Raw genomic sequence first — 20097 nt, forward strand, 5'->3', positions numbered from 1 at the left:
ACTTGCTCAAGTGTCTTTTCCGATTGCCCCTTCCGTCACAACCCCAGTTGCTGGGGGTGGGGGTGGGGGTGGGGGAGGAGGGTGGGGGCGGTCCTGTTATAGTCTGTCCTTAGCAGACATCCCCAGTACTCAGGCACAGATGCTCTGTATCTGGGTGGAACGAGTTGGCAGCCTCCCACCAGCCCTCCACCTGGGACTGATTCCTGCAGCCTCCCTCTCTCTCTCTCTCTCTCTCTCTCTCTCTCTCTCTCTCTCTCTCTCTCTCTCTCTCTCTCTCTCTCTCTCTCTTCTCTCTCTCTCTCTCAAAACCTCCCTCTCTGTCTGTCTCTCCGTCTCCCTGTCTCTCTCTCTCTCTCTCTCTCTCCAAAATCTGCAGCACCCAGCTCTGGAGAGAAGGCAGGAGGAAAACAGACGCGTGGGGGAGGGAGGACTGCCCCTCAGCCGGACTCCGCCCAGACTTTCTCATCTGCTCTAGTAGCCTTAAGGCGAGGTAGAGCGGCGCCGGGGCGGCCTAGACTGTCTTTAGCGGCGTCAGTGGCAGCAGCCCCGAAGCAGGTCCCAGCGGAGCAAGAACTCCAATCCCCAGCTGAAGGGGACGTGGGCCCAGCAGACTAGCAGGCAGTCTGGTGCCCTTTTGGTGTCACCAGTGCTGCGTCAAGGCGATGCAAGTCAGGCTTAGGGGCCGGCTTCGCAGATGCGGTTGGTCATTGCAACACGACCGACCCTTGTCAGTTACCGGTTCCGAATCCGGATCCAGAGTGCAAGTGCTTGCGGAAGCCGGAGGAGGTCTGGGGTGGCGGTCAGGCGTCTGCCGGGCGCCGCCACCTCCCACTCATGGCCAGGCTGGCCCCGTGGGCTGGGTTGCGCACGCCCGGGTGCCTGGCTTTTGCTCGCCAGAGGAAGCTCTTCCTAGTGTACACTAGGTGAGGCGTGCTGCAGCACATAATCCCCGAGACTCAAAAGACTGATCTTAGAGGTCTGGATGGAATTATCTTCTCAACATTAGTGGTGGCCGCCCATGCGCCCTGAGAGGTCCTCGAACTGGCGCAAGCCCTATAGCTGCCCAGGAGGCGCCAAGCACACCTGGGTAGCCTAGTACTTGGTCGCCCGTGTGGTGAAGGCGACAGTAGGCCTCTTGCAAGGGCCCCAGTGGTGTCCCTCGGCACCCCGAGTCTCCTCTGCCAGGCCTGACTCACTTCAAATACAAGCGCCCACTGACTTTCCCAAGTACCGAGTGGACATAGGAATCGTACGTAGGAGTAGGAGACACTGCCGGGGTACATTAGCACAGGCCGGTAGAAAGGGGACCCCAGAGTGCATGGGGGAAGGGCCCCAGGCTGAGCCGGGCTCTGGGAGTGGCCCCGGGAAGAGATCAGGAAGGAGGTGGGGCTCGGGGTGGGACCCAGAACAGAGTGGGGGGAAGGGCCTGGGCCCCGGGACTGTCCCCGCTACCCCTCGGTTCCTGGCTAGGCCTCCTAGGGGGCATTCCTAGCCAGTGTGGCTGCAAAATTAATGATCCCTCCTCTCCGCCCGGTGGGGACCCGCAATGCGTTTCCAGCCCAGCTCTGAGAGCCGGCTGTTGGGCGCACGCTGCGGGCGGACTGCCCCACGCCCTCCGGCTCCCGGGAGCGCAGCCCGCGGCCGCGCGCCTCAGCCCAGCTCCGCGGTGGCGGCCGGCAGAGAGAGCTTTGTGACGTCAGGCGGCGTCACGCGGGGCTGACCCGGCGGCGGCGGCGGTGGCGGTGGCGGGCGGGGGCGGCCTCCGGAGGCGGCGGGAGCATGGAGCCGCGGGCCGGCTGCCGGTTGCCGGTGCGGGTGGAACAGGTCGTCAACGGCGCACTAGTGGTCACCGTGAGCTGTGGCGAGCGCAGCTTTGCTGGGATCCTGCTGGATTGCACGAAAAAGTGAGCGGGGCAGGGTCGCGGGCCCGGGACTCCTTGGAATCCCCCGGGACACTCCCCCGCCGATTCAAGGCTCCGATGCGGGCTCCGGGAGGAGCTGCAAAGCCGGGCGCCCGCTTTCAGTTTCCGCCGGGCCGGGGTTTCGAGGCGCGCCAGCTGGCCGCCGGTCTGGGTGCGAAAGTGGCTCTCTCCCAAAGTCGCGGTGACTTTCGGGGCAGGAGAGCGTGCGTCCCCGCAGAGGGGCTGCGGGTGCCGGCCGGAACGGACGGGAAGCCTTGCCTGAAACTCCGCACATCTGCCATAATTAACGCAGTTTTCTTTGTTCAGACGCACTGTTGAATTCGACTGTTTGCAGAATTATGATTTGTTTAAGAGGGTCATTTACGCCGTGGCCTCACCTGTCACAAGAGGGGAAGCCCTGTCTGTCTTGGGTCCCAAGGATTGTAGGAGTGGCTGATGGGGACCGGCTGCGACGACTGCAGGGTGTAGAAACACTGCTGTGGGCGAGGTGCCTTGCGGGGGAGTGGAAGATACAAGTTCCAGGGCCAATTCCTCAACTAGAGGGGCATTTTGGGCTCGGCTCCTGAGACCACCTGTGCACCCCTTGCAGGGCTCCTGCAGCGCAGAGCAGCCACCTGAACCCAGAGTCACATGGCAGTGCGCTGTCACTGCCGGATAAATGATTAGGCATTAATCAGCCTGTGATTCTTCTGCTCCAGCCAGGTTTTATTCTGGAACTGGGAACAGAGGAAGGCTCTGCTTTCAAAGACCCAACTTTTTAATCTTCCCAAAGCCCAGATTTTCCTGGGTTCCCAGCACAGAGCAGAGCCCTTCCTCCTTTGACAGTTACCCTGCTGACATGTCTTCATTAGGTGTGCCAGAAGCCATTTATGCACAAGTCATGTGACTTAACATATGGCCTCCCGTGTGACTGGTTGCCCCTCTCTTGTTGGTTAGTATAGGGAGTGCGGTGACAGTCGGGGGGCTGCTGAATAGCCACCTGAAAGCTGAGCTTCCAGCTCAGTCCTCCCCCACCCTGCTGATTTGCTGCCCCGTTTTTTTCCCCCCCTAGCAAGTCTGGCTCAGCCCTGAACCTGCAGGGCTGCCCTGCTCTACCTGTGCAGCCTGCTCTGGCCTCTCTCCCCAGAGAGGGTCTGCAGCAGAGGACCTGCATTTCCCCAGCTCTCAGTCTCCAGTGCTCAGAATAAGATAGGCTGGGGTTGTCCTAGCTTGTGGCTGAGGGTGGCTACAGAGATAGGGAGATCCCTGCCCTCAGGCCCATGGTTTAACCTGGCTTGCAGATTCCATACACCCTTCAGGAAAAGAAGCTAGTTGCTGGCATCCTGAGCATGGAAACTGGCAGCTCTAGGATGCGCCTGTGTGTATGCCCTACAGTCTACCACAACTAGAACCCCATGGAGCCAGGAGCTCCGCCTCGGTGGTCACGGCTCTTCTGCGCGCCTGGCTTTGGTTGCTTCTGTGCCCTTGCAGAAAATCTGAAGATAAAGATTTCCTGCCCCTCCAGCCTTCCTAGGCTTGCCCTTGAAACTGTTTCTCCTTCTTGCCCACCCCTCATCTTTCCTGCTGGCCACCCGTGGTTTCTGTTTCCAGTGTCTTTCCAGAGTATTATCAGTTGCAAAGCTAATGTTTACAGCCCTGTTTGTCAGGCAGGACTGTGTAAGGAGGCTTAGGAGCTGTCTGGGTGTTATTGGCAGCGGGTTAGGCTTTCAGCCCACAGTATCCACATGCTGACCTGCCCTCCCGGGTACCAGTTTCTCCTCAAGGTCCAGTACCTGTCCTTACTCCTATGGAGGTCCAGTCTGTGGATAGGAGCTTCTAACTCCTATTTCTTCCCACCTCAGGGGAGCTTTTGGGGCTCAAAGGAGCAAGCAGGCCAGCATTCCTGGGGTGCTAATGGGGTTTATAGGCATCAGAGCTCCCATAGTTTTTTGTTGTTTTGAGACAGGATTTCTCTGTGTAGCTTTGGCTGTCCTAGACTCACTTGGTAGACCAGGCTGGCCTTGAACTCATAGAGATCCACTTGCCTCTGCCTCTGCCTCCTGAGTGTTGGGATTACAGGCGTGCACCACCACGCCCAGAGAGCTCCCATGGTTTTGATACAGACCTGGTGGCCCGGTTGTCCTTTGTTTGTGGTTCCTAATCACTGTGTGTCCCCCTTGCTAGATTGGAAGTGTCACCCAGATAGCCTCATTCATATAGGCTGCTTGGGTGGAAAGGGCTGAGGTGGGATCCAGCCACTACTGCTGTCCATCATGGAGTTAGACAGAAAGATGTTTTCTCTCTTCCCTTCCCTGCCTGCAGATGGCTGGGGAGCTCTGAGGGGGTCTTGCCCACAAGCCACCTGGTACAATGCCAAGTCCCTCCTCCCACTTACATCCTGAATCTGCTGCCTGGCTGTAGAGCAGTCTGAAGTAAGTTCTCCGCTGCTGCTGCTGCTGCTGCTGCTGCTGCTGCTGCTGCTGCTGCTGCTCTGGGTACCTGAGCATTCCTGTATAGTCACTGAGCAGCTACACCATGCCAGGGAGGTGGGTTAAGCTGCTGACAAGCTGCCTCTATGACACTACTTACAAATTTGAGGATCCCATCCAAAGTATACTGACCTAAGTTGTGCGTGAAAGGGTGGGGTGACTCTACTCGGCAGGTGGTGTGTGTGTCTTGTTGAGCACTCAAGTGAGGTAACCCTGGCTGAAGGTAGCCTGTAGACAGCAAAGGCCCCCTGATTTAGGACGTCTAATCTGAGCTATTGATTTGGGGCTGGGGGGTGGAGGTGGGGTGGGGGGAAGGGGTGTTGAGACATGCTTTCTCTGTGTAACAGTTCTGGCTGCCCTGAATTGCTCTGTAGAACAGGCTGGCCTCTGCCTCCTGAGGGCTGGGATTAAAGGCGTGCTTGCACTATTGATTCTTAAACTGTACCACACAACCCCTGAGCCTACCAGCATGACATCCTCTGTGACCAAGACCACAGTCGCTACATGTCACCAGGCTAAAGAGCACCAAGTTGTGTCATGGAACATGCCATCCAGGATGGCAGCTCAGCTGTGTATGAGTACTCCTGAGATTATGTGGTAGGCACAGAGGCACAGTAACGCTCAGACGTCCTCTCTGCCTTCAAAGAACTGGAGAGTCCTAGGTGCCTTGTGTATCACAGCTGATGTGCTGGGGTCCTGGCTGGCATGCTGGTCTTGGGGGCTTTACCATAGAGATGTTGACTGAGTGGGCAAGAAAGACATGGGGGATGAGGTGGACCAGGTCTGAGCTCCTGGGGGAGCCCTAGGGCTTAGGGATGGTTTAGTGCTAACAAGTCTTTGATGCTAATAAATGTAGGATGCAGGGTCCGCACCCATTCACCCCTGGAAATCTGGGGTCCTTGCTCAAGGATAGGGGGCAGGTCCAACCGTATGCTCTGGTGTCCAGGCTGTAAGTTGTCCTGAAAACCTACTCTAGAGGTGGCCCCTGGAGGCCTCTGTGCACTTTGCAGTCCCAAGCAGCCCACTGTTTGCTTCAAGATCTGTCTATTCTTGGCCCAGACCAGCTCTAGCCCTACTGCTCACTGGCTGTTTGCTGGCCTTCAGAAGGACCACAGGGTCTTTCTAAAGCAAGCAAGCCCTGGTGAACATCCCAAGCAGGGGCCTTGGGTGTTTGGACTTGGGCCTTCCTGGGGCTGCAGGCTCCTGGCAACAAAGCTGTGTAGAGAAGTTTCCGCAGGCTCCCGCCCAGCTTTGCACATCCGCATGCCTTCTGATCCAGGAGCCTGTTGACTCAACCCTCAGGCAGTGGCAGGATGGCCTCTGCCACCACAGGCTGGGGGAGGAAGGTCCCAGACAGACATAGTAGGGGTGGGAGGGTGCCACTTGGGCGCCAGCAACCCCATGAGTCCTGGGTCTGCCCATGGATCTGGGAAGCCGGATGGAGGCAGCTGCGAGCGAGGGCAGCCCAGAGCTCTGGCAGGTGTCCAGAACTGTGTTCTTCCTGTCCGTGGACTGGCCTTAGCCAGGCTACTCTGGGTGAGTGGCTGAGACATACTCTCAGGTGAGCCCCCCAGGGACGTGATTTAGCCACTGGGGTCTTGCTGAGGACTTTGGGTCAGCCAATATGCTCCCAGGACTGGTCCTCATCAGAACATTGGAGAAGCTCAGCATTGTCAGGAGCCCTGTTCTCTGTCCCCTTTGGGTTCGTACACTGCTTTTGCTTTTGCATATGGCTCCATCTTGCAGCCTCCTGGGCTTCTCAACCCTCCTCAGTTTCCCCATCTTTTTCTGAAATCAGAAGTTCAGTGCTATGCTGTCTGGGAGACACGGGCACTTAACCTGGTGAATCATTTCCCAATCTCCTGGCACCTCTCCTACACACCTACCCCTCTATCCAAAGTTGCCACCCCAAAGCTGCATGCATTCAGCAAGCCCTCTTAGTCCCTTGTGAACCCTAACAGGCTCCTCTCACTGCCAAGACCCGTACCAGTTCCTGTGGGCCTGTCCTTGAGACTGGCCAGCTTGGACCACTGCCTGGCCTTGTCAGGGGAGCCATACTCCCCATGGACCCCAGGCCAGGTCATAGTTTGGTCACTTGTACCATGGCCATCTCCATACTTGGAGGTAATGTATCCCAACATCACAGGACTGCCCAGCTGGGGCATGTTTGCAGGTCCTTTTACCTCATTATCTTATCTGTGAAGAGGAAGTATAGAGGAATTTTAATTCACAACATGGCTGCTCGAGCAAGAGATCACATCTAAAGAATGTCTAGGTCTGTGTGATCCAGCTGGAATACAGACACACCTTTAATCCAGGAGACAGAGGCAAGCAGATCTCTGAGTTCAAGGCCAGCCTGGTATAGAGCAAGTTTCAGTAAGAAAAGCTTAGGTCCAGATGTGGTGGTACACACCTTTAATCCTAACACGCAGGAGACAGAGGAGGCATGCAGATCTCTGAGCTCTAGTTAGGGATGCTCAGGCAGTTCTCTTGAGTCAGTGAGTTGAGAGACAGTGCAGTGGAGTTGAGTTCATGGCAGTTCAGTTGATGGAACTCAGAGGCTGTTTTTACCAGGAGAGTTTTACAGAGAGAGGTTGAAGACAGAACACGCTAGACACAGGTGAAGACAGAATGAGCCAGAGACTGAGAAGGAGCCAGAAGATTAGAACAGATTGCTAGAGTTAATTTGAGGCCACACAGAGAAGAAATTCAGTGAGAAACTGAGAGAAGCCAGATTGAATCAGGCAGCTTGGAGAGGAGTTTGAACTGGAACAGTTGAGTTGAACCAGCCAGCCACAGTTCAGAAAGAACTAGAAAGGGTGAGCTTATTCAGCAGTAAATCTCAGAGACTGAAAACATTCTAGGCCTATATTAGATTGTACTGAGGCTGGAAGCTTCCAGGACTAGGCCTAGGTTAGCAGATGGAGGAAGTAAGCCTCCAAGATAATTACCTCAGACAATGAAAGTTACTTTTACAAGGGAGTGTCATGGCTGGTCATTTCATGGAACTGCTAAAGGGTTGAGGGAACTTAAGTCAGAGCCACAGCGACAGCCTCTGCTGCCTAAGGGTACAAGCACCAAAGCAGAGCCCTGGTACTACATGGCTTCCCAAAGTCTAGCAGTTGGCCCCAGCTATATTCATGGCTCCTAGGGGAAGGTCATCAGCTACCCTGCCTTGGCCTGAGGTGAGCTGTTCTGCTGTTTACCCAGTGGGCAGGCCTTGGGTGTGGCCAAAGCAGGAGCAGGGCAGTAGCTCCAGGAAGGAAGAATAGGCACATGCTGCCAGGGCTGTGCCATTTCTCAGGAGCATCTGGCTCCCTGGGCTCTGGGAAAGGAGCAGCTCCAGCCTGTGGTGGTTCTTTAGTGCCCTGGCCCAAGTCAGGACCTGGGTTTGTAGCCAAGTACTGGGTGTCTATCTTTAGCATGCAGAGGCTGCCCTAGGGCTCTGGGCCTGAAGCAAGCAGAGCCCCCTGGAATGCCCTCTGCTATAACACCTGTCAAGTGGTCAGTGCAAGGAGGCTGAAGGGATGGACACTGAAGAGGAGGGGCTAGAGGGAATCCCCACCTCATGTTCTGTGTGACCATGGAAGCCGGCCAGGGAGAGGGGCATTAGATAGCAACTCTCCATCCCTGGTCCCTTGTCTGTGTTGCCTTTCAAACCATCCTCTTGCCGTTCCTTCCTGCTGCCCTGTGGCGCCTCCTCTACCTCTTAGTCCTGTTTGGGCAGGGTATCATTTTCCCCAGTTCCTGCCTTCTGCTCCCTTCCCCAGGACCTGGATGCCTGTTACTCTCACAGGAATACTAGTGGTCCCCCAGACGGGTATTCCAGCTTCCCCTTTCTGCCAACACTCTGATTTGGGATACTATGGTGTCTTTTGAGGGTGTGGTCCACGGGTGACAGTCTATCTAGGGGCCATGGAAGTAGAGGCCAATTGTGAGACTTTGGGAGGTTACAGCTCCCCAAGGGGCTCTGGTACCTCTGGCCTCAAGGGCAGCAGCAGCTGTGGCTCCCACCTTGCACACACTGACACATATTAGGCATCTGGGACCAGGGTGCTCCATAAGACATTTCTTCAGAGTCAGGATGCTTTCCTTGCGTGGAGAGGGGTCCCAGCAAGCTAAGTTCTTAGTTCTTTTAAAGGAAAAGGAAGGAAAAGTGAGATAGATGAACAGAGGCCTGGGCTCTGTGGCTACTGGCTGTGGGGTAGTTGGACTCTCTCTCGGGCCATGCCCTGTCTCCGGATGCAGATGCTCTAATCAGTCTTCTAGAAGTATTCCAGCCCCAAACCCACCTTCTTCTTGTGTCTATGGATGCATATGGCTATGCTAATACCCAATGACCAAGAAGAAGCCTTCAAGCCACATGTCATAGGACATGTGGGACCTTCGTACCTGTTTAATGCCAATCTACCACTCGGGACCTAGATCCAGATAGCCTCTCAGGGCCTAGAGCTAGCTAGGTGACAGGTGCTGGGCGTAGCTTAGAACACTCACCACTCTCACTCTGATTTTGTTCCTGTCTACCAGGTCTGGCCTCTTTGGCCTATCTCCGTCTACTCTGCTGCCTCTGGCTGACAACCCCTCTGTCATCAGCTGTCATGGCCAGGTTCCTGAGGAGGGAACTGGAGAAGTGATGCCACTGGAACCAGGATCCCTGCCTTCTCACCACAAAGACCCTGAGAAGGATCAGCCTCCCAAGACAGCTGGGCCGGAGCCGCCCCCACCTCTCATACCACCTCTGCCTGCCGGGAAGCTGCCTCCCTTCCCACCTTACTTCGAGGGTGCTCCCTTCCCCCACCCACTATGGCTGAGGAACACCTACCAGCAGTGGGTGCCGCAGCCCCCACCCAGGACCATCAAGCGGACCCGTCGGCGACTGTCCCGAAACCGGGATCCTGGCAGACTCATTCTCAGCACAATCCGCCTGCGGCCACGCCAAGTCCTGTGTGAGAAATGCAAGAGATCTGTGAGTCCTCAGGAGGCCAACCCTGGCCCCCTGAACACTCCCAAACCCCGCCGCAGGCTAGGCAGTGGCCCTGACAGTGAGCACCGCAAGCCAGAGGAACCAGTGGACAGCGACCCTATAGCTGCGGCTGCCCCGAGGAGGAGCAAGAGGGAGAAGCGGGAAGAGGACAGGGTTCTTGGAGAGCATATCCCGCGGAGCCCAGTCATCAAGATTTCCTACAGCACACCCCAGGGCAAGGGTGAGGTGGTCAAGATCCCATCCAGAGTGCATGGCTCCGTGGAGCCCTTCTGTCCCCAACGGTCTCTACAGAATGGCAGCCAGGACTCTGAGGTAGTGAGGGATGTGGAGCCCAGGGGCGGTGGAGACCGACCATCCAATGGGCCTTCAGCCTCCATCCCTAAGCTCAAGCTGACTCGTCCAGTGCCTCCTATCTCTGACCTGCCACCTCCCAAAATCCGCCTGAAGCCTCACCGGCTGGGGGACGGGGACCATGAGCCTCTGTACAGGGCTGAGCTGGTAGAGGAGCTGAATGGATGCCCACGAGGGCCCCTGGCCAGCTCTCCTGCTCTCTTTGCTGATGGCTCTACCCACGGCCTGGAGGACTTGTCCTCTGGAAGTTCTGGTGAGGACGATGACCTCAAAAGGTTTCCCCAAGGTAAACATGGACGTGATGGCTTGGCCTTCCTTGTCGACTGCCCTGGGAGAAAAGCAGACTGTACCAGTGAATCTGTGTGCAGCACTGACAGCCTGGATGAATTGAAATCATCGGGTTCAGAAGTGACATCTCCAGACACAGGGGACCTGTCATCTGGTGACAGTGCCTCTGTTCCTTCGTCTTCCGCTAACACTCGCCAGACAGTCCCTCCCCTCACGGTCAGGCTGCACACGCAGAGCGTCTCACAGTGCGTGACTGAAGATGGAAGGACGGTGGCTGTAGGGGACGTTGTGTGGGGTAAGATTCATGGTTTTCCCTGGTGGCCGGCGCGTGTCCTTGACATCAGCCTTGGCCAGAAGGAGGATGGAGAGCCCTCTTGGCAAGAAGCGAAAGTGTCATGGTTTGGGTCTCCAACAACATCATTCCTGTCTATTTCAAAACTGTCCCCTTTCTCTGAATTTTTCAAACTGAGATTTAACCGTAAGAAGAAAGGGATGTATCGGAGAGCTATAACCGAGGCTGCAAATGCCACACAACATGTGGCCCCAGAAATAAGGGAGCTCTTGACCCAGTTTGAAATGTAACTTTGGTTCCGAGAGCAGGTGAGTGAGTGTTCTGTTCACTGGGTGCCTGCTGTTCCTGATGCAGCGACCATGAGCTTTATGTCAGCATCCAGCCACCAGGGAGCCAGCAATTGGGCCTGTGGCTCAGAAGGGGCTGTCCTAACACACCAGCGCCCTCACTGATGTTGACCCTGGTGCTCACACATCCCAAGAGAGATGCTTTAAAGAGTCCGGTTATCGAAGGTTTGTTTGTGTGTGTGTTTTGAGTTTTGCAGCCGGTTGTCAAAAGCCGCCCCAGGAGTCTTTCTGCTAGGATTTTTGAGAAAGGGATGCAGTTTGCGTGACTCTGGCTAGGGTCAAGAGAGGGTAGGCGCTCATCTTCTGTCATCTCAAGGGACTTCTTTCACTCTCTTCCCAAACACTAGTGGCCTTGCAGTAGTGGGTGTATGTAGTGCTAGCCGGGCATCTGACTGCCGGGGAGGAGGGAGGCAAGGCAAGGAGAGCATCTTAGCCTCCAGTGGAGCTGCCCTCAACTCCTCAAGCTGGCTGTTCTCCTCAGCATGCCCCCTTCCTCCTTCCCTGTACGTGTGATGGTTCCTGAATGATTCCCAGCGGAGCCAGGTGGCCCCAGTTCTGGGTGATGGGTGCTCTGTTCAGTGTCTTCTCATTGAACTCTGTGGTTTAGTAGCCAGTGATCACGTGTGGTAGGGGATGCCATCATTCAGGCTTGTGGGTATCATGGGTGTCATCTTATGGAGCTGGGGGACTCTCTGGTGGCCCTGTGGTCACCATGTAAGTTGTCTGGAAACGTTATGAGGGGATATGTCATGCCTGTACATCTCCCTGGCCATACTCACATCTGATAGCCACTTCCAGCTGTGACTGCAGTGATGACTCTGAAGAGGTCTGGCCCAGGGCTCTTCTTGGCTCCAGGCAGCCTCTTTGTTGCTGCTTCTTTGCATTGGAGGTCCCAGGAGGGGAAGCTCTCGGCTGCTCTGGCCTCTACCTTCTCCACTGCTCTCTGGTTATGCATAAACCTCTCTACACAGCCAAGTCTATTTCTTCTCAATTTGGGAACCTTTGTGTAGGATGAGGCAGGTACGGGCATGAGGGCATCCATCAAGCTAATCAGAGATAGGTCAGGTGACTTGCCCTGATTCTCCATGCTGTATCCTGGCCCTAACAGAACCTCAGCGGCAGCCACACTCAGCCCTGGAGCACTCTCTACCTGGCTGGGCCCCTCCTCATCCTATTCCCTGCCTTGGCTCTCAGTTCAGTAGCTGGACATGGTACTGGCTTGGCTGATGACATATGGTTGATGACTGAGAGCACATCTCATGTGCCCCAATTATGTAGCATAAACCCAGCTCCTGGTGAGAGATGGAGTCCAGCCTGGTCCTCATAACCTTTTAATTCCCATCATAACAGCTGTGTAGACAGGGATGGTGACTGGAAACATCTACCCAAAGGGACCCATGGGCTCTGGAAACCCAGCCAGGCTTTAGCTGTACCTTGGAGAATGCAGCCTTGTAGGTTCTGGGCTGGCTCTGTTTATCCGGAAGCAGAGGGAAAAATCTCACCCAACTGGTTTGCCTGGCCCCTGGTCCTGGGCTGTGCCTGGACCAGCATGCACCTAGCAGCCCTTTGCTTTCTGAGAGTGTGGGGCACTGGGTCCCTATAGCAGCCAAGTACTCAGTGGTGCTCATCTGTCTGGTGTTTTGCTTTTGTAAGGACTTTATAAACATGGAGAGGAGGTTCGTGCCAGGCAGGTCAAGTGCTCATCTGTGAACCGAGCTGGTGTTTGTAGCCAGGGCCTCCTGCTGGGTGAATTAGGGTCCCCTGGTGGACAAATGTGCTTTGCCGAGTCCCCTGTGCTTGGAGTCAAGCCTTTCCAGCTTGCACAGGAGGGAAAACTTGGGGACCTGGCCCTCTCTAAGCAGAAGCTGCTGAGATGCTGGTGGGGACCCACTGAAGGGTGTAGTTGCTGGCTGGGACATTTGAGAACAGGAAGTTGCCCCAGGGATAGAGGCCTGATTGAGAAGGTCAGCTTCTGGCTCCAGCACACTGCTAGACCATATCTGACCCTGAAACTATGTGAAGACAGCTGTGACAGGGACAGCAATTCTTCAATGATTGGGGCGTGGGGGTGGGGTGGGGGTGGGGAGTGCCACTCTCACATGTGCTGGGAGCCATCTCAGGAAGCATAGCTGTATCTATTCCCTTTCAGGGGCATGGAGCTCAGCATCCCATTCCTGAGAGACCCTTTACTCACCTGATGGATAGCTAACCAGCTAAGGGGACTTGGTGTGGACACACTGGACATGGGTGGTGGAGGCGGGCTTTCCTGGGACACGGTGTCTACTTGTGCATCAGACTCAATGACTCCTCCAAGTGAGTCCCTAATCCAGATCCCAGCTAGGCTAGGCTGCCCGGACTCACACATGTCCAGAGTGACAACATCACGTGGCTTGTGGATGTGTGAGGGAGACAGCAACACTGTGGGCTCAGGAATGAACTTGTAGGTAGCTGCCTTTGGAGGCGACCACCTACCTTCTCCAGGCTAGATTGTTTACCCAGTGGCTCTGGGGTGAGTTTAGTATCTGGGGAGCAAGATGCTCTTGGAGGTTCTTGCCTAGAAGCAGGGCCTATACCCCTGATTGGACAGGGCAAGGGCTGACCAGTTTTGTCCTACATGTGAGTGGGTGCTCCCCAGTCAGAGGGCTTGACTATCTATACCTTTGGCCTAGGCCAGCAAAAACTGAAACGCCTTGGTTTGAGGTCATGTTCTTGAGGCTGCGATACTTCCTCTCCAGCCCCTGGTCCTATCTTCCTCCTCTGGCTAGTGTGTCTGCCACCCACCTTTCAAATACTCAACTGCAGATGCACTAGCGGGGTTGGTAGAATCCTAGAGATGTCTGAGTGTCACAGTTCCCAAATTTAGCGTGTCATAATCACACAGGTATACTCCAGGAAGGAAGGGACCAGGGGTTTGAAGCAGATCCTTTGCTGGGAATGCATACCTACACTGTTACCTGGGAGAGCTTCCTGGAGGAAGTGACTTGAGCTGAGATCTAAGTGGGGTACCTGTAGGGGATTGTGAGAGGCAGTTTCAGGGCAGACCCTGTTCCAGATGGTGGAGACTCTGGCCTGACCCTAGAAACAAAGGCGCCTGTAATACGGGACTCAGAGAAGCAGTCAGGTCTAGTCATTTATGCTGAAACTATCTGGAGAGCTTGGCCAATGTGTGCTATTGACTCCTAGGACAAGAGGGTGCTGCCACTCCCTGTCCCACAATACGGACATCAGGGTGGCCCTAGTGGGCTAATGGAATTGAGAAAGTGCCCGAGGCCTGGCTTATACTGGCTCTGGTAGAAAGCTCAGAGGCCTGGTATCACAAACTAGCAGTGAGGGACCTTTGATGTGACATTGGTGAGGACATTGTGGGAGACAGAGTGGGAGAGGACTTTGCTGTAACTAGCAAGGCTCTATTCAGAGCCTCAGTGTGAAGGGATGTGGTAGGGATGATAAGAGAGTGGCACTATGGGAGCAGGAAGAGAGAAAAAAAATAGGCTGACTATCCTTGAGGGACAGGAAGTCATATAGGATCAGAGAGAAGGCCTCGGGGCTGACGGCAATGGGATGGGGTCTTGCCCACCCTGTACCACAGCACTATAAAAACAAAGTACTGGGTTGATGGTTGCCAGGTTCTGTCTGGGGATTATACAAGTGGTGTACAGCATACGTGCCCTGAGACCCTGGGAGCTACCAACAGTTGATGGTGCCTCTTTTCTGTTTTCCCTGGGGCAATCTGTGGACAGAGACACAGGGTTGCCAGGTAACCTGCACACTGCTTGGCTGCTATGTGGGCTGGAAATTATGGCACTTCCCTACAAAGAAGATGAGGTGACCCTGCCCTTAGGACAGTAGAGACATCACAGGTCCCAGATATGAGAGCAGTCGCCAGGCTGCTAGGTTGAAAGCTTTCCCAGGGAGTATAGCACACCCATGCCCTTAGCTGAGCTGTCATCCTTCCTAGAGTCTGTTTGTCCTGTAGCCATGGCAACAAACTGCCACAGAGTAGGGCCTACAAACACCCCCATGTCCTTTAGAGTCAAAGGTCTGGAATCAAGTTAAGCCCAGCCAAGCTCCCTCTGAAAGCGGAGAGGGTAGCCAGTTCTCCAGCTCCTGGTGGCTTCAGGTGCTCCTGACTGTGGTAACGTTCCTCTAGTGCCTCCATAATCTGGGAGCTTCCTCTTCCTCGGTGTGGTATCATAAGCTGCCTTTCTGAAAAGGGCCCATAATGGCTGTGGGGGGGCCACCTGCCTAGTTCAGTCTAACTATCTCAGAACTATCTAATTGGTTTTATCTGTGAGAGTACGTGATAGAAGCTGATGTAACCCGGGTCCAGAGGCTTGAATCTAAGTCTATAGGGTCATCCTCCTCAGTCACCATTGCCAGCATGTTGTTCCTTTGAGTACCTTCACACACCGTCTGCCCCCAGCCTCTCAGGTAGCGGAGAGGAGATGGAACTTCAAGGATAGGTAGGTCCAGCGCCCACAGAAGCAGCAGGGCCCACAGGAGCAGCAGGGCCCACTACCTCCGAGCCTCCACAGTACCAGCCTGCTTGTGCAGTAGCACCTGAAAAGGGCCATTGTGATGTGGTGCTCCAGAGGGCTGTGCTGTGAGGGAAGGAACTGTTGTTCCAGAAAGATCCATATGTAAAAGCAGTGAGACCACCAGTTCGAGGAACACGATAGCCCTTCTCGCCTGGGAAAGTGGCTGTTGAGCAGGATCCAGTCTACTGCAGGTGCTAGGGCACTGTACCTGCTGGGTGGAAAAGGGAACTTGCCCCCAGACCTTGAACGTACTGTGCACCACCCGCAATACCACAGTGTCTGCCCCCATCCAGGCTTTGAACACCATCCTTTAGTGGGACGCACCAAGCCAGCTCTTTTTCTTCCTGTGCTCCTGCTCCCCTGACCGGGTTGTCAGCTGACTTCTGCGTTGCTTTCAGGGAATTCAGGTTCTCTGGGAAGGTTGTAATTATTTTGTTCCACAAGGAAAACTAAGACCTATAATTCTAGGCCTTCTACAGGGGCTCAGGCCTTCCCACCCACTGACTCCCAGTGGCCTGCCCCTGCCACTGCCACTGGGTATCATGTGGGAGCCTGCAGGCGGCCAGGCCAGTTTGGGGGAGGTAAGTGGGAATACCAGGTGTTAAAGTGTCTGGGAGCACCATGGGTCCTGTCCAGAGCGTCTGGATGCCCCTGCCTGTCTGAACCTTTCGGGCCAAATACTGCCTATTTTCTCGTGAGAGGCCATGGTCTCGACACCCATCGCTACAAGGTCCCTGACCCCACCCCCGAGCTTCATCGGATAGACCTCTCCTCAGGCTGCCCAACAGGAGGTCACTCTCTTTGGCTGATTTGAAGCTGTCACAGAAGCTGCTCTATCTCCAGTCTCCACCTCACTCATGGTCTCGAGGCTCACTTAGTCACCGATGAGCTGACCGTGTCATCCGCACCCAATCTTGCATGTTTTCCTCCCTCGTTCGCAGTGGCTCTCCAGCAAGAGCTGGCTGAGCAGTGAGCTCCATCACAAGCCAGTGTTTCCCAACAGCGTAATACTCCTCAGTGGGTCTCGTGGCTTGCAGCCCACAAGAGTTCCTCGGCTGCTCAGATTGCCCACCCTCAGTCGATTGCCCCATCAGCCGTGGGCCTTCAGTGACCATGGCATCTGGTAGCATCCCTTCTTCCTGCCCCACCCACCATCTTACTCTCTCACTCTATATTTTCTGGCCCAGGCTGCTGCTCCATGCTCCCAGCTTGCTCTTGCTCCTGAGCTTATTGCTTCTGGTGTTAACACTGGGAATTGCTGGGGGGTTTTTTTCCCCCTTTATAGCAAGGTTTTGACTCTTAATGGTATTATAGTAACATAATTACTAATTTTATATATGCAAAACTGAATTGCTTTTAGCAATGCGTGTTATCCATAGGACCTTTTATTTCGTTACACTACAGTGTGACAGTTTTGGGACGTGAGACCACGAATGCCATCCACACAGAGGGCTGGCCACCAAGGCTGCCCTGGTCTAAGGCCTCCACATTCCTGTGCTTCAACAAAAAGCCTTGAGGACAGTTCCTCTCTGAGTCAAGTTGTGACGCAAATATGGCAGTACAGGTTTATTTCATTTGAATTTATTAACTGCATTTTTTTAAAAAAAATCTGTTTTGTAGCCGGGCATAGTGGCGCACGCCTTTAATCCCAGCACTCAGGAGGCAGAGGCAGGTGGATCACTGTGAGTTCGAGGCCAGCCTGGTCTACAAAGTGAGTCCAGGACAGCTAACAGCCAAGGCTACACAGAGAAACCTTGTCTCAAAAAACAAAAAAAAAAAAAAAAAAAAAAAAAAAAATCTGTTTTGTAATGCTGTGGGCATTTCTGTGGCTCCCCTGCTTGGCATCCCCCATGGTCCCTCCTGACACTCCCCAGAGTCAGCATCTTAGCCTGGGATGCTTATTCCTCTGATGTTAGCATAAGCGGTTTCATGAACACTAACTGCTGAGGGCTGAGCAGCATCAAACAACAATTACTTCCGGGTTGTTCTGGGTGGGTGGGTTGGGGGGGCCGCTCAAGAGTGAACCCTCTAGGTTTCTTAGCTATGGAGAGGGCTGGGTTTGGGTAGAGAGATGCCCCAAGCTGCAGAACGGGCTGGGTTGGAGTAGAGTGAGTCGGAGACTCTGCAGAATGTGGCTTTCTGGGGAGGCCTGGTGTTCTAGCATGTCAGCAACCTAGAGCTGCTAAGCTTGCCCTGCAGTGCTGGTCACAATGCTGGTGAGGGGCCAGCTCCCTGAGAGTGGGAGGAAAAGCTTCTTTGAAGGCCACGGTTGTAGGACAAAGGGAGGCCCAAGGCCAGGAGCCGTCTTCTCCTCTCAAAGCTTGTACATTTCCCCCGATGAAGGTTTCTACTGCCAGATGTTTAAGGGCATTTCCAAAGGTCAGGCCTCGGTGGCTAGAGAGACTTAGCTTTAATTGTCTCCCAGGGCTGAGTTGGGTTTCCTCCCACCAGTAAAGGGACAGGAGATGTAGGTTTTCAGTCATGCTGTCTTCCCCACCGCTCCCCCCAACTCCCCACCACTGCAAGTGTACCTGTTAAATCTTCACAGAGCCTAGACGGACCTTACAGGTACCCTAAGGCCATTTAGAGATCTGGGACTCCCTGCCCAGGGTAGCTATCTCTCCTTAGATGTGTTCCAACCTGGATATAGGTCAGCCTGTGGGACCAGGATAGCTTAGAATGCTGGGCACCGAGAGGCTTGAGTGGTGTATATGTATACGGGCCATCTGTACTTTGCTTCTGGGATGATGGGTGAGACTACTTACCCCAGAACCTGTTTGCATCTGGCTTCCTAACTAACATACGCATCTCAATGAATTTAGTTCCCCCTTTGATTCTCAAGGGCCCGGAGAACCAAGGTCCCTCTGGTTCGGTAGATTGCTAGTCTGCTGTAATTGCTCACTGTATATACATGTATACATGGAAGCATGCACACAAACACATACATGTATGTGCACAAGTATGCCTTCTGCATTGGGATCGCAGGTAGTTGCCACACCCATCTGGGTGCTGGGGAGCCAAACGCCAGTCCTCACATTTGCACGGCAAGCATTTTTTTGTGTAGAGCTGTCTCTCCGGCCCCTGATGTCCAGCTCCTCTGTCTTTTGCGTTGGGCATTCCCGATAGTCCTTTTCCTGGGGAAGATGGAGATTTTGCATTCCCTGAGCATTCTTCCCCATAAGCATATATACAGACTTAGCTTGCTGAATGAGATTTGGGGTTTGTTTGAGTAAATGGAGCCTGCCATGAAGACCGTACAGGATTCTGCTCTCTGAAGCTGGCTGTGGCCCTACTTCATAGTCTTGCTACTGGCCTATCTGCAGCTCCGAAGAGAAGTTCTTCAGTGCTTCAGACGTGTTAAGTATCCATTTTAGCTTAAGACTGCTGAGTTGACACATTTCTCCAAAACACCTCAGCTTAGCGCAGTGCTTGCAGAGATCTGTGCTCACTGAGTTGTAGCAGTGGCCAGGCTTGGAGCTGCAGAATGGCTGTATCCGTAAACCTAGGGCCGGTGCCACATCTCCTCCATCTCATCTCTTCTCTCTCTCTCTCTCTCTCTCTCTCTCTCTCTCTCTCTCTCTCTCTCATCATCATCCATTTTTGGGGTCTGCCCTCCCTCACCCTATGGGTGGAGATGTGTCCTGGTCAATCAGGGACTCAAGGACTTCCTGTGTGGTGAGCTCATTACTAGAACAGCAGGCGTTCCTCGCAGTGACCCAGTGTTTGGCCCTCCTACTGGGCTTGGCTGATCCTGTGGTCCAAATCTTTCTGCCATCTCAGACCTTCTACCTTCCTCAGGCATGGCTGAGCCATGGGCACCAGAACTTTCGAGAACAAGGGAGGTATGGTTCACATACCTAGTGAGAGCTGGTGGGGGAAAGTGATGAGCTTTCTGGGGTCCCTGTAAAGCCGTAGAGCCTGAAGGAGAAGGCTGAGGAAGCACTGATACAACCATGCAATCACTCTGACCTCTAGGGTCCTGTTCCCTATAATTGACCCCTTGGTAACCTCTAGTTTTTCTGCTTCTCCCAAGGTCACCGACAATGAGGGTGCAGCTGCTGTCTTGGAACTTCTGGCATTCGTTCAAGGGACCCATGTGCCTCTGGCTGGCTGTGTGCAGAAACATGCTGGGCACAGTGGTCAGCATGACTCCGGGTCCCCAGAGGAGCAGGTGTGCATGGGGGTGGGGGCCCGGCTCGGCATCTGGCTCGTCTCAGCGAATGTATCTGTTCCCATGATTCAGGCTTCAGCATTCCTCACTGAGAAGTGTCCTGGAGCTTGGTGACATGTTTGCTGCTTTGTGTGCTAGCAGCTGCAAGGCTTAGGCATCCTGACACAGAAGCAGGGACTTCTGCCCAGCCCGTGAGGCTGCTAGTGTGGGTGCTGGGCCTCCCTTACAGGGCACCCACCTAAGACTGGCCTTGGCTATTCAGCTACAGCCATCCTGCAGGCTTGAGGAAACCAAATTGCACGTATGGGGTTCTCCCTCTCCAGCCCCCCCCCACCCCCGGGTATAGGGTCTCTGTGCACTTGAGCCAGGAATCGACTTTTGCACCTCCTTCACATTCCACTCAAAGCATGGGTCCCTGGGCTCCCGGCCCTGGCCTGTGAGGCCGCCTTGATCTGAGATGCTGCTAGTACTGTGAGGGGGGAGAGTAGAAAGAAAACAAGCCTCAGGTTTAGGAGATACACAAGGCTCCGTCTGCCCTGTGAGGCCACATTCCTTTCTCCTCTGTCACTTTCAAGACCAAAAAAGAAAACAGAAAGAAAACTGTCTCTGTTCCTTTATTTAAGCAGGGAGAGGAACAAGCAAGAGTCCGTGTTGAGGCTCTTGCGTGTATAGCCTCACAGCTGCACCTACCTGACCTGCGACAAGAGCCTACGGTCCTCTGAAGCCTGTTAAGGTG

At 54.5% G+C, this 20097-nt stretch overlaps 1 protein-coding gene across 4 annotated transcripts; it reads left to right on the top strand.

The window, feature by feature from the left end:
- The first annotated feature begins 463 nt into the window (after positions 1-463).
- Pwwp2b (PWWP domain containing 2B) lies at positions 464-19687 on the top strand. Of its 4 annotated transcripts, none has more exons than XM_051145546.1 (3): positions 464-923; positions 8918-10613; positions 19224-19687. In XM_051145546.1, exons 1-2 carry the CDS (start codon positions 835-837, stop codon positions 10593-10595), a joined length of 1767 nt encoding a protein of 588 aa, XP_051001503.1. In that variant the 5' UTR covers positions 464-834; the 3' UTR covers positions 10596-10613; positions 19224-19687. The 4 variants fall into 4 exon arrangements, with proteins under 4 accessions (XP_051001503.1, XP_051001502.1, XP_051001505.1 ...); XM_051145545.1 differs by lacking the exon at positions 464-923 and adding an exon at positions 1756-1904; XM_051145548.1 differs by lacking the exon at positions 464-923 and adding an exon at positions 1756-1904 and having other exon boundaries at positions 8918-10308.
- The last annotated feature ends 410 nt before the right edge of the window (positions 19688-20097 follow it).

The sequence above is a fragment of the Acomys russatus genome, chromosome 5 (assembly GCF_903995435.1).
Source record: "Acomys russatus chromosome 5, mAcoRus1.1, whole genome shotgun sequence".
Taxonomy (NCBI): domain Eukaryota; kingdom Metazoa; phylum Chordata; class Mammalia; order Rodentia; family Muridae; genus Acomys; species Acomys russatus.

Coding starts and splice junctions, on each gene's coding strand:
- Pwwp2b (XM_051145545.1), top strand. CDS start 1,780: ATGGAGCCGCGGGCCGGCTGCCGGTTGCCGGTGCGGGTGGAACAGGTC. Junction 1,905..8,917: donor CTGCTGGATTGCACGAAAAA/GTGAGCGGGGCA, acceptor CCTGTCTACCAG/GTCTGGCCTCTTTGGCCTAT.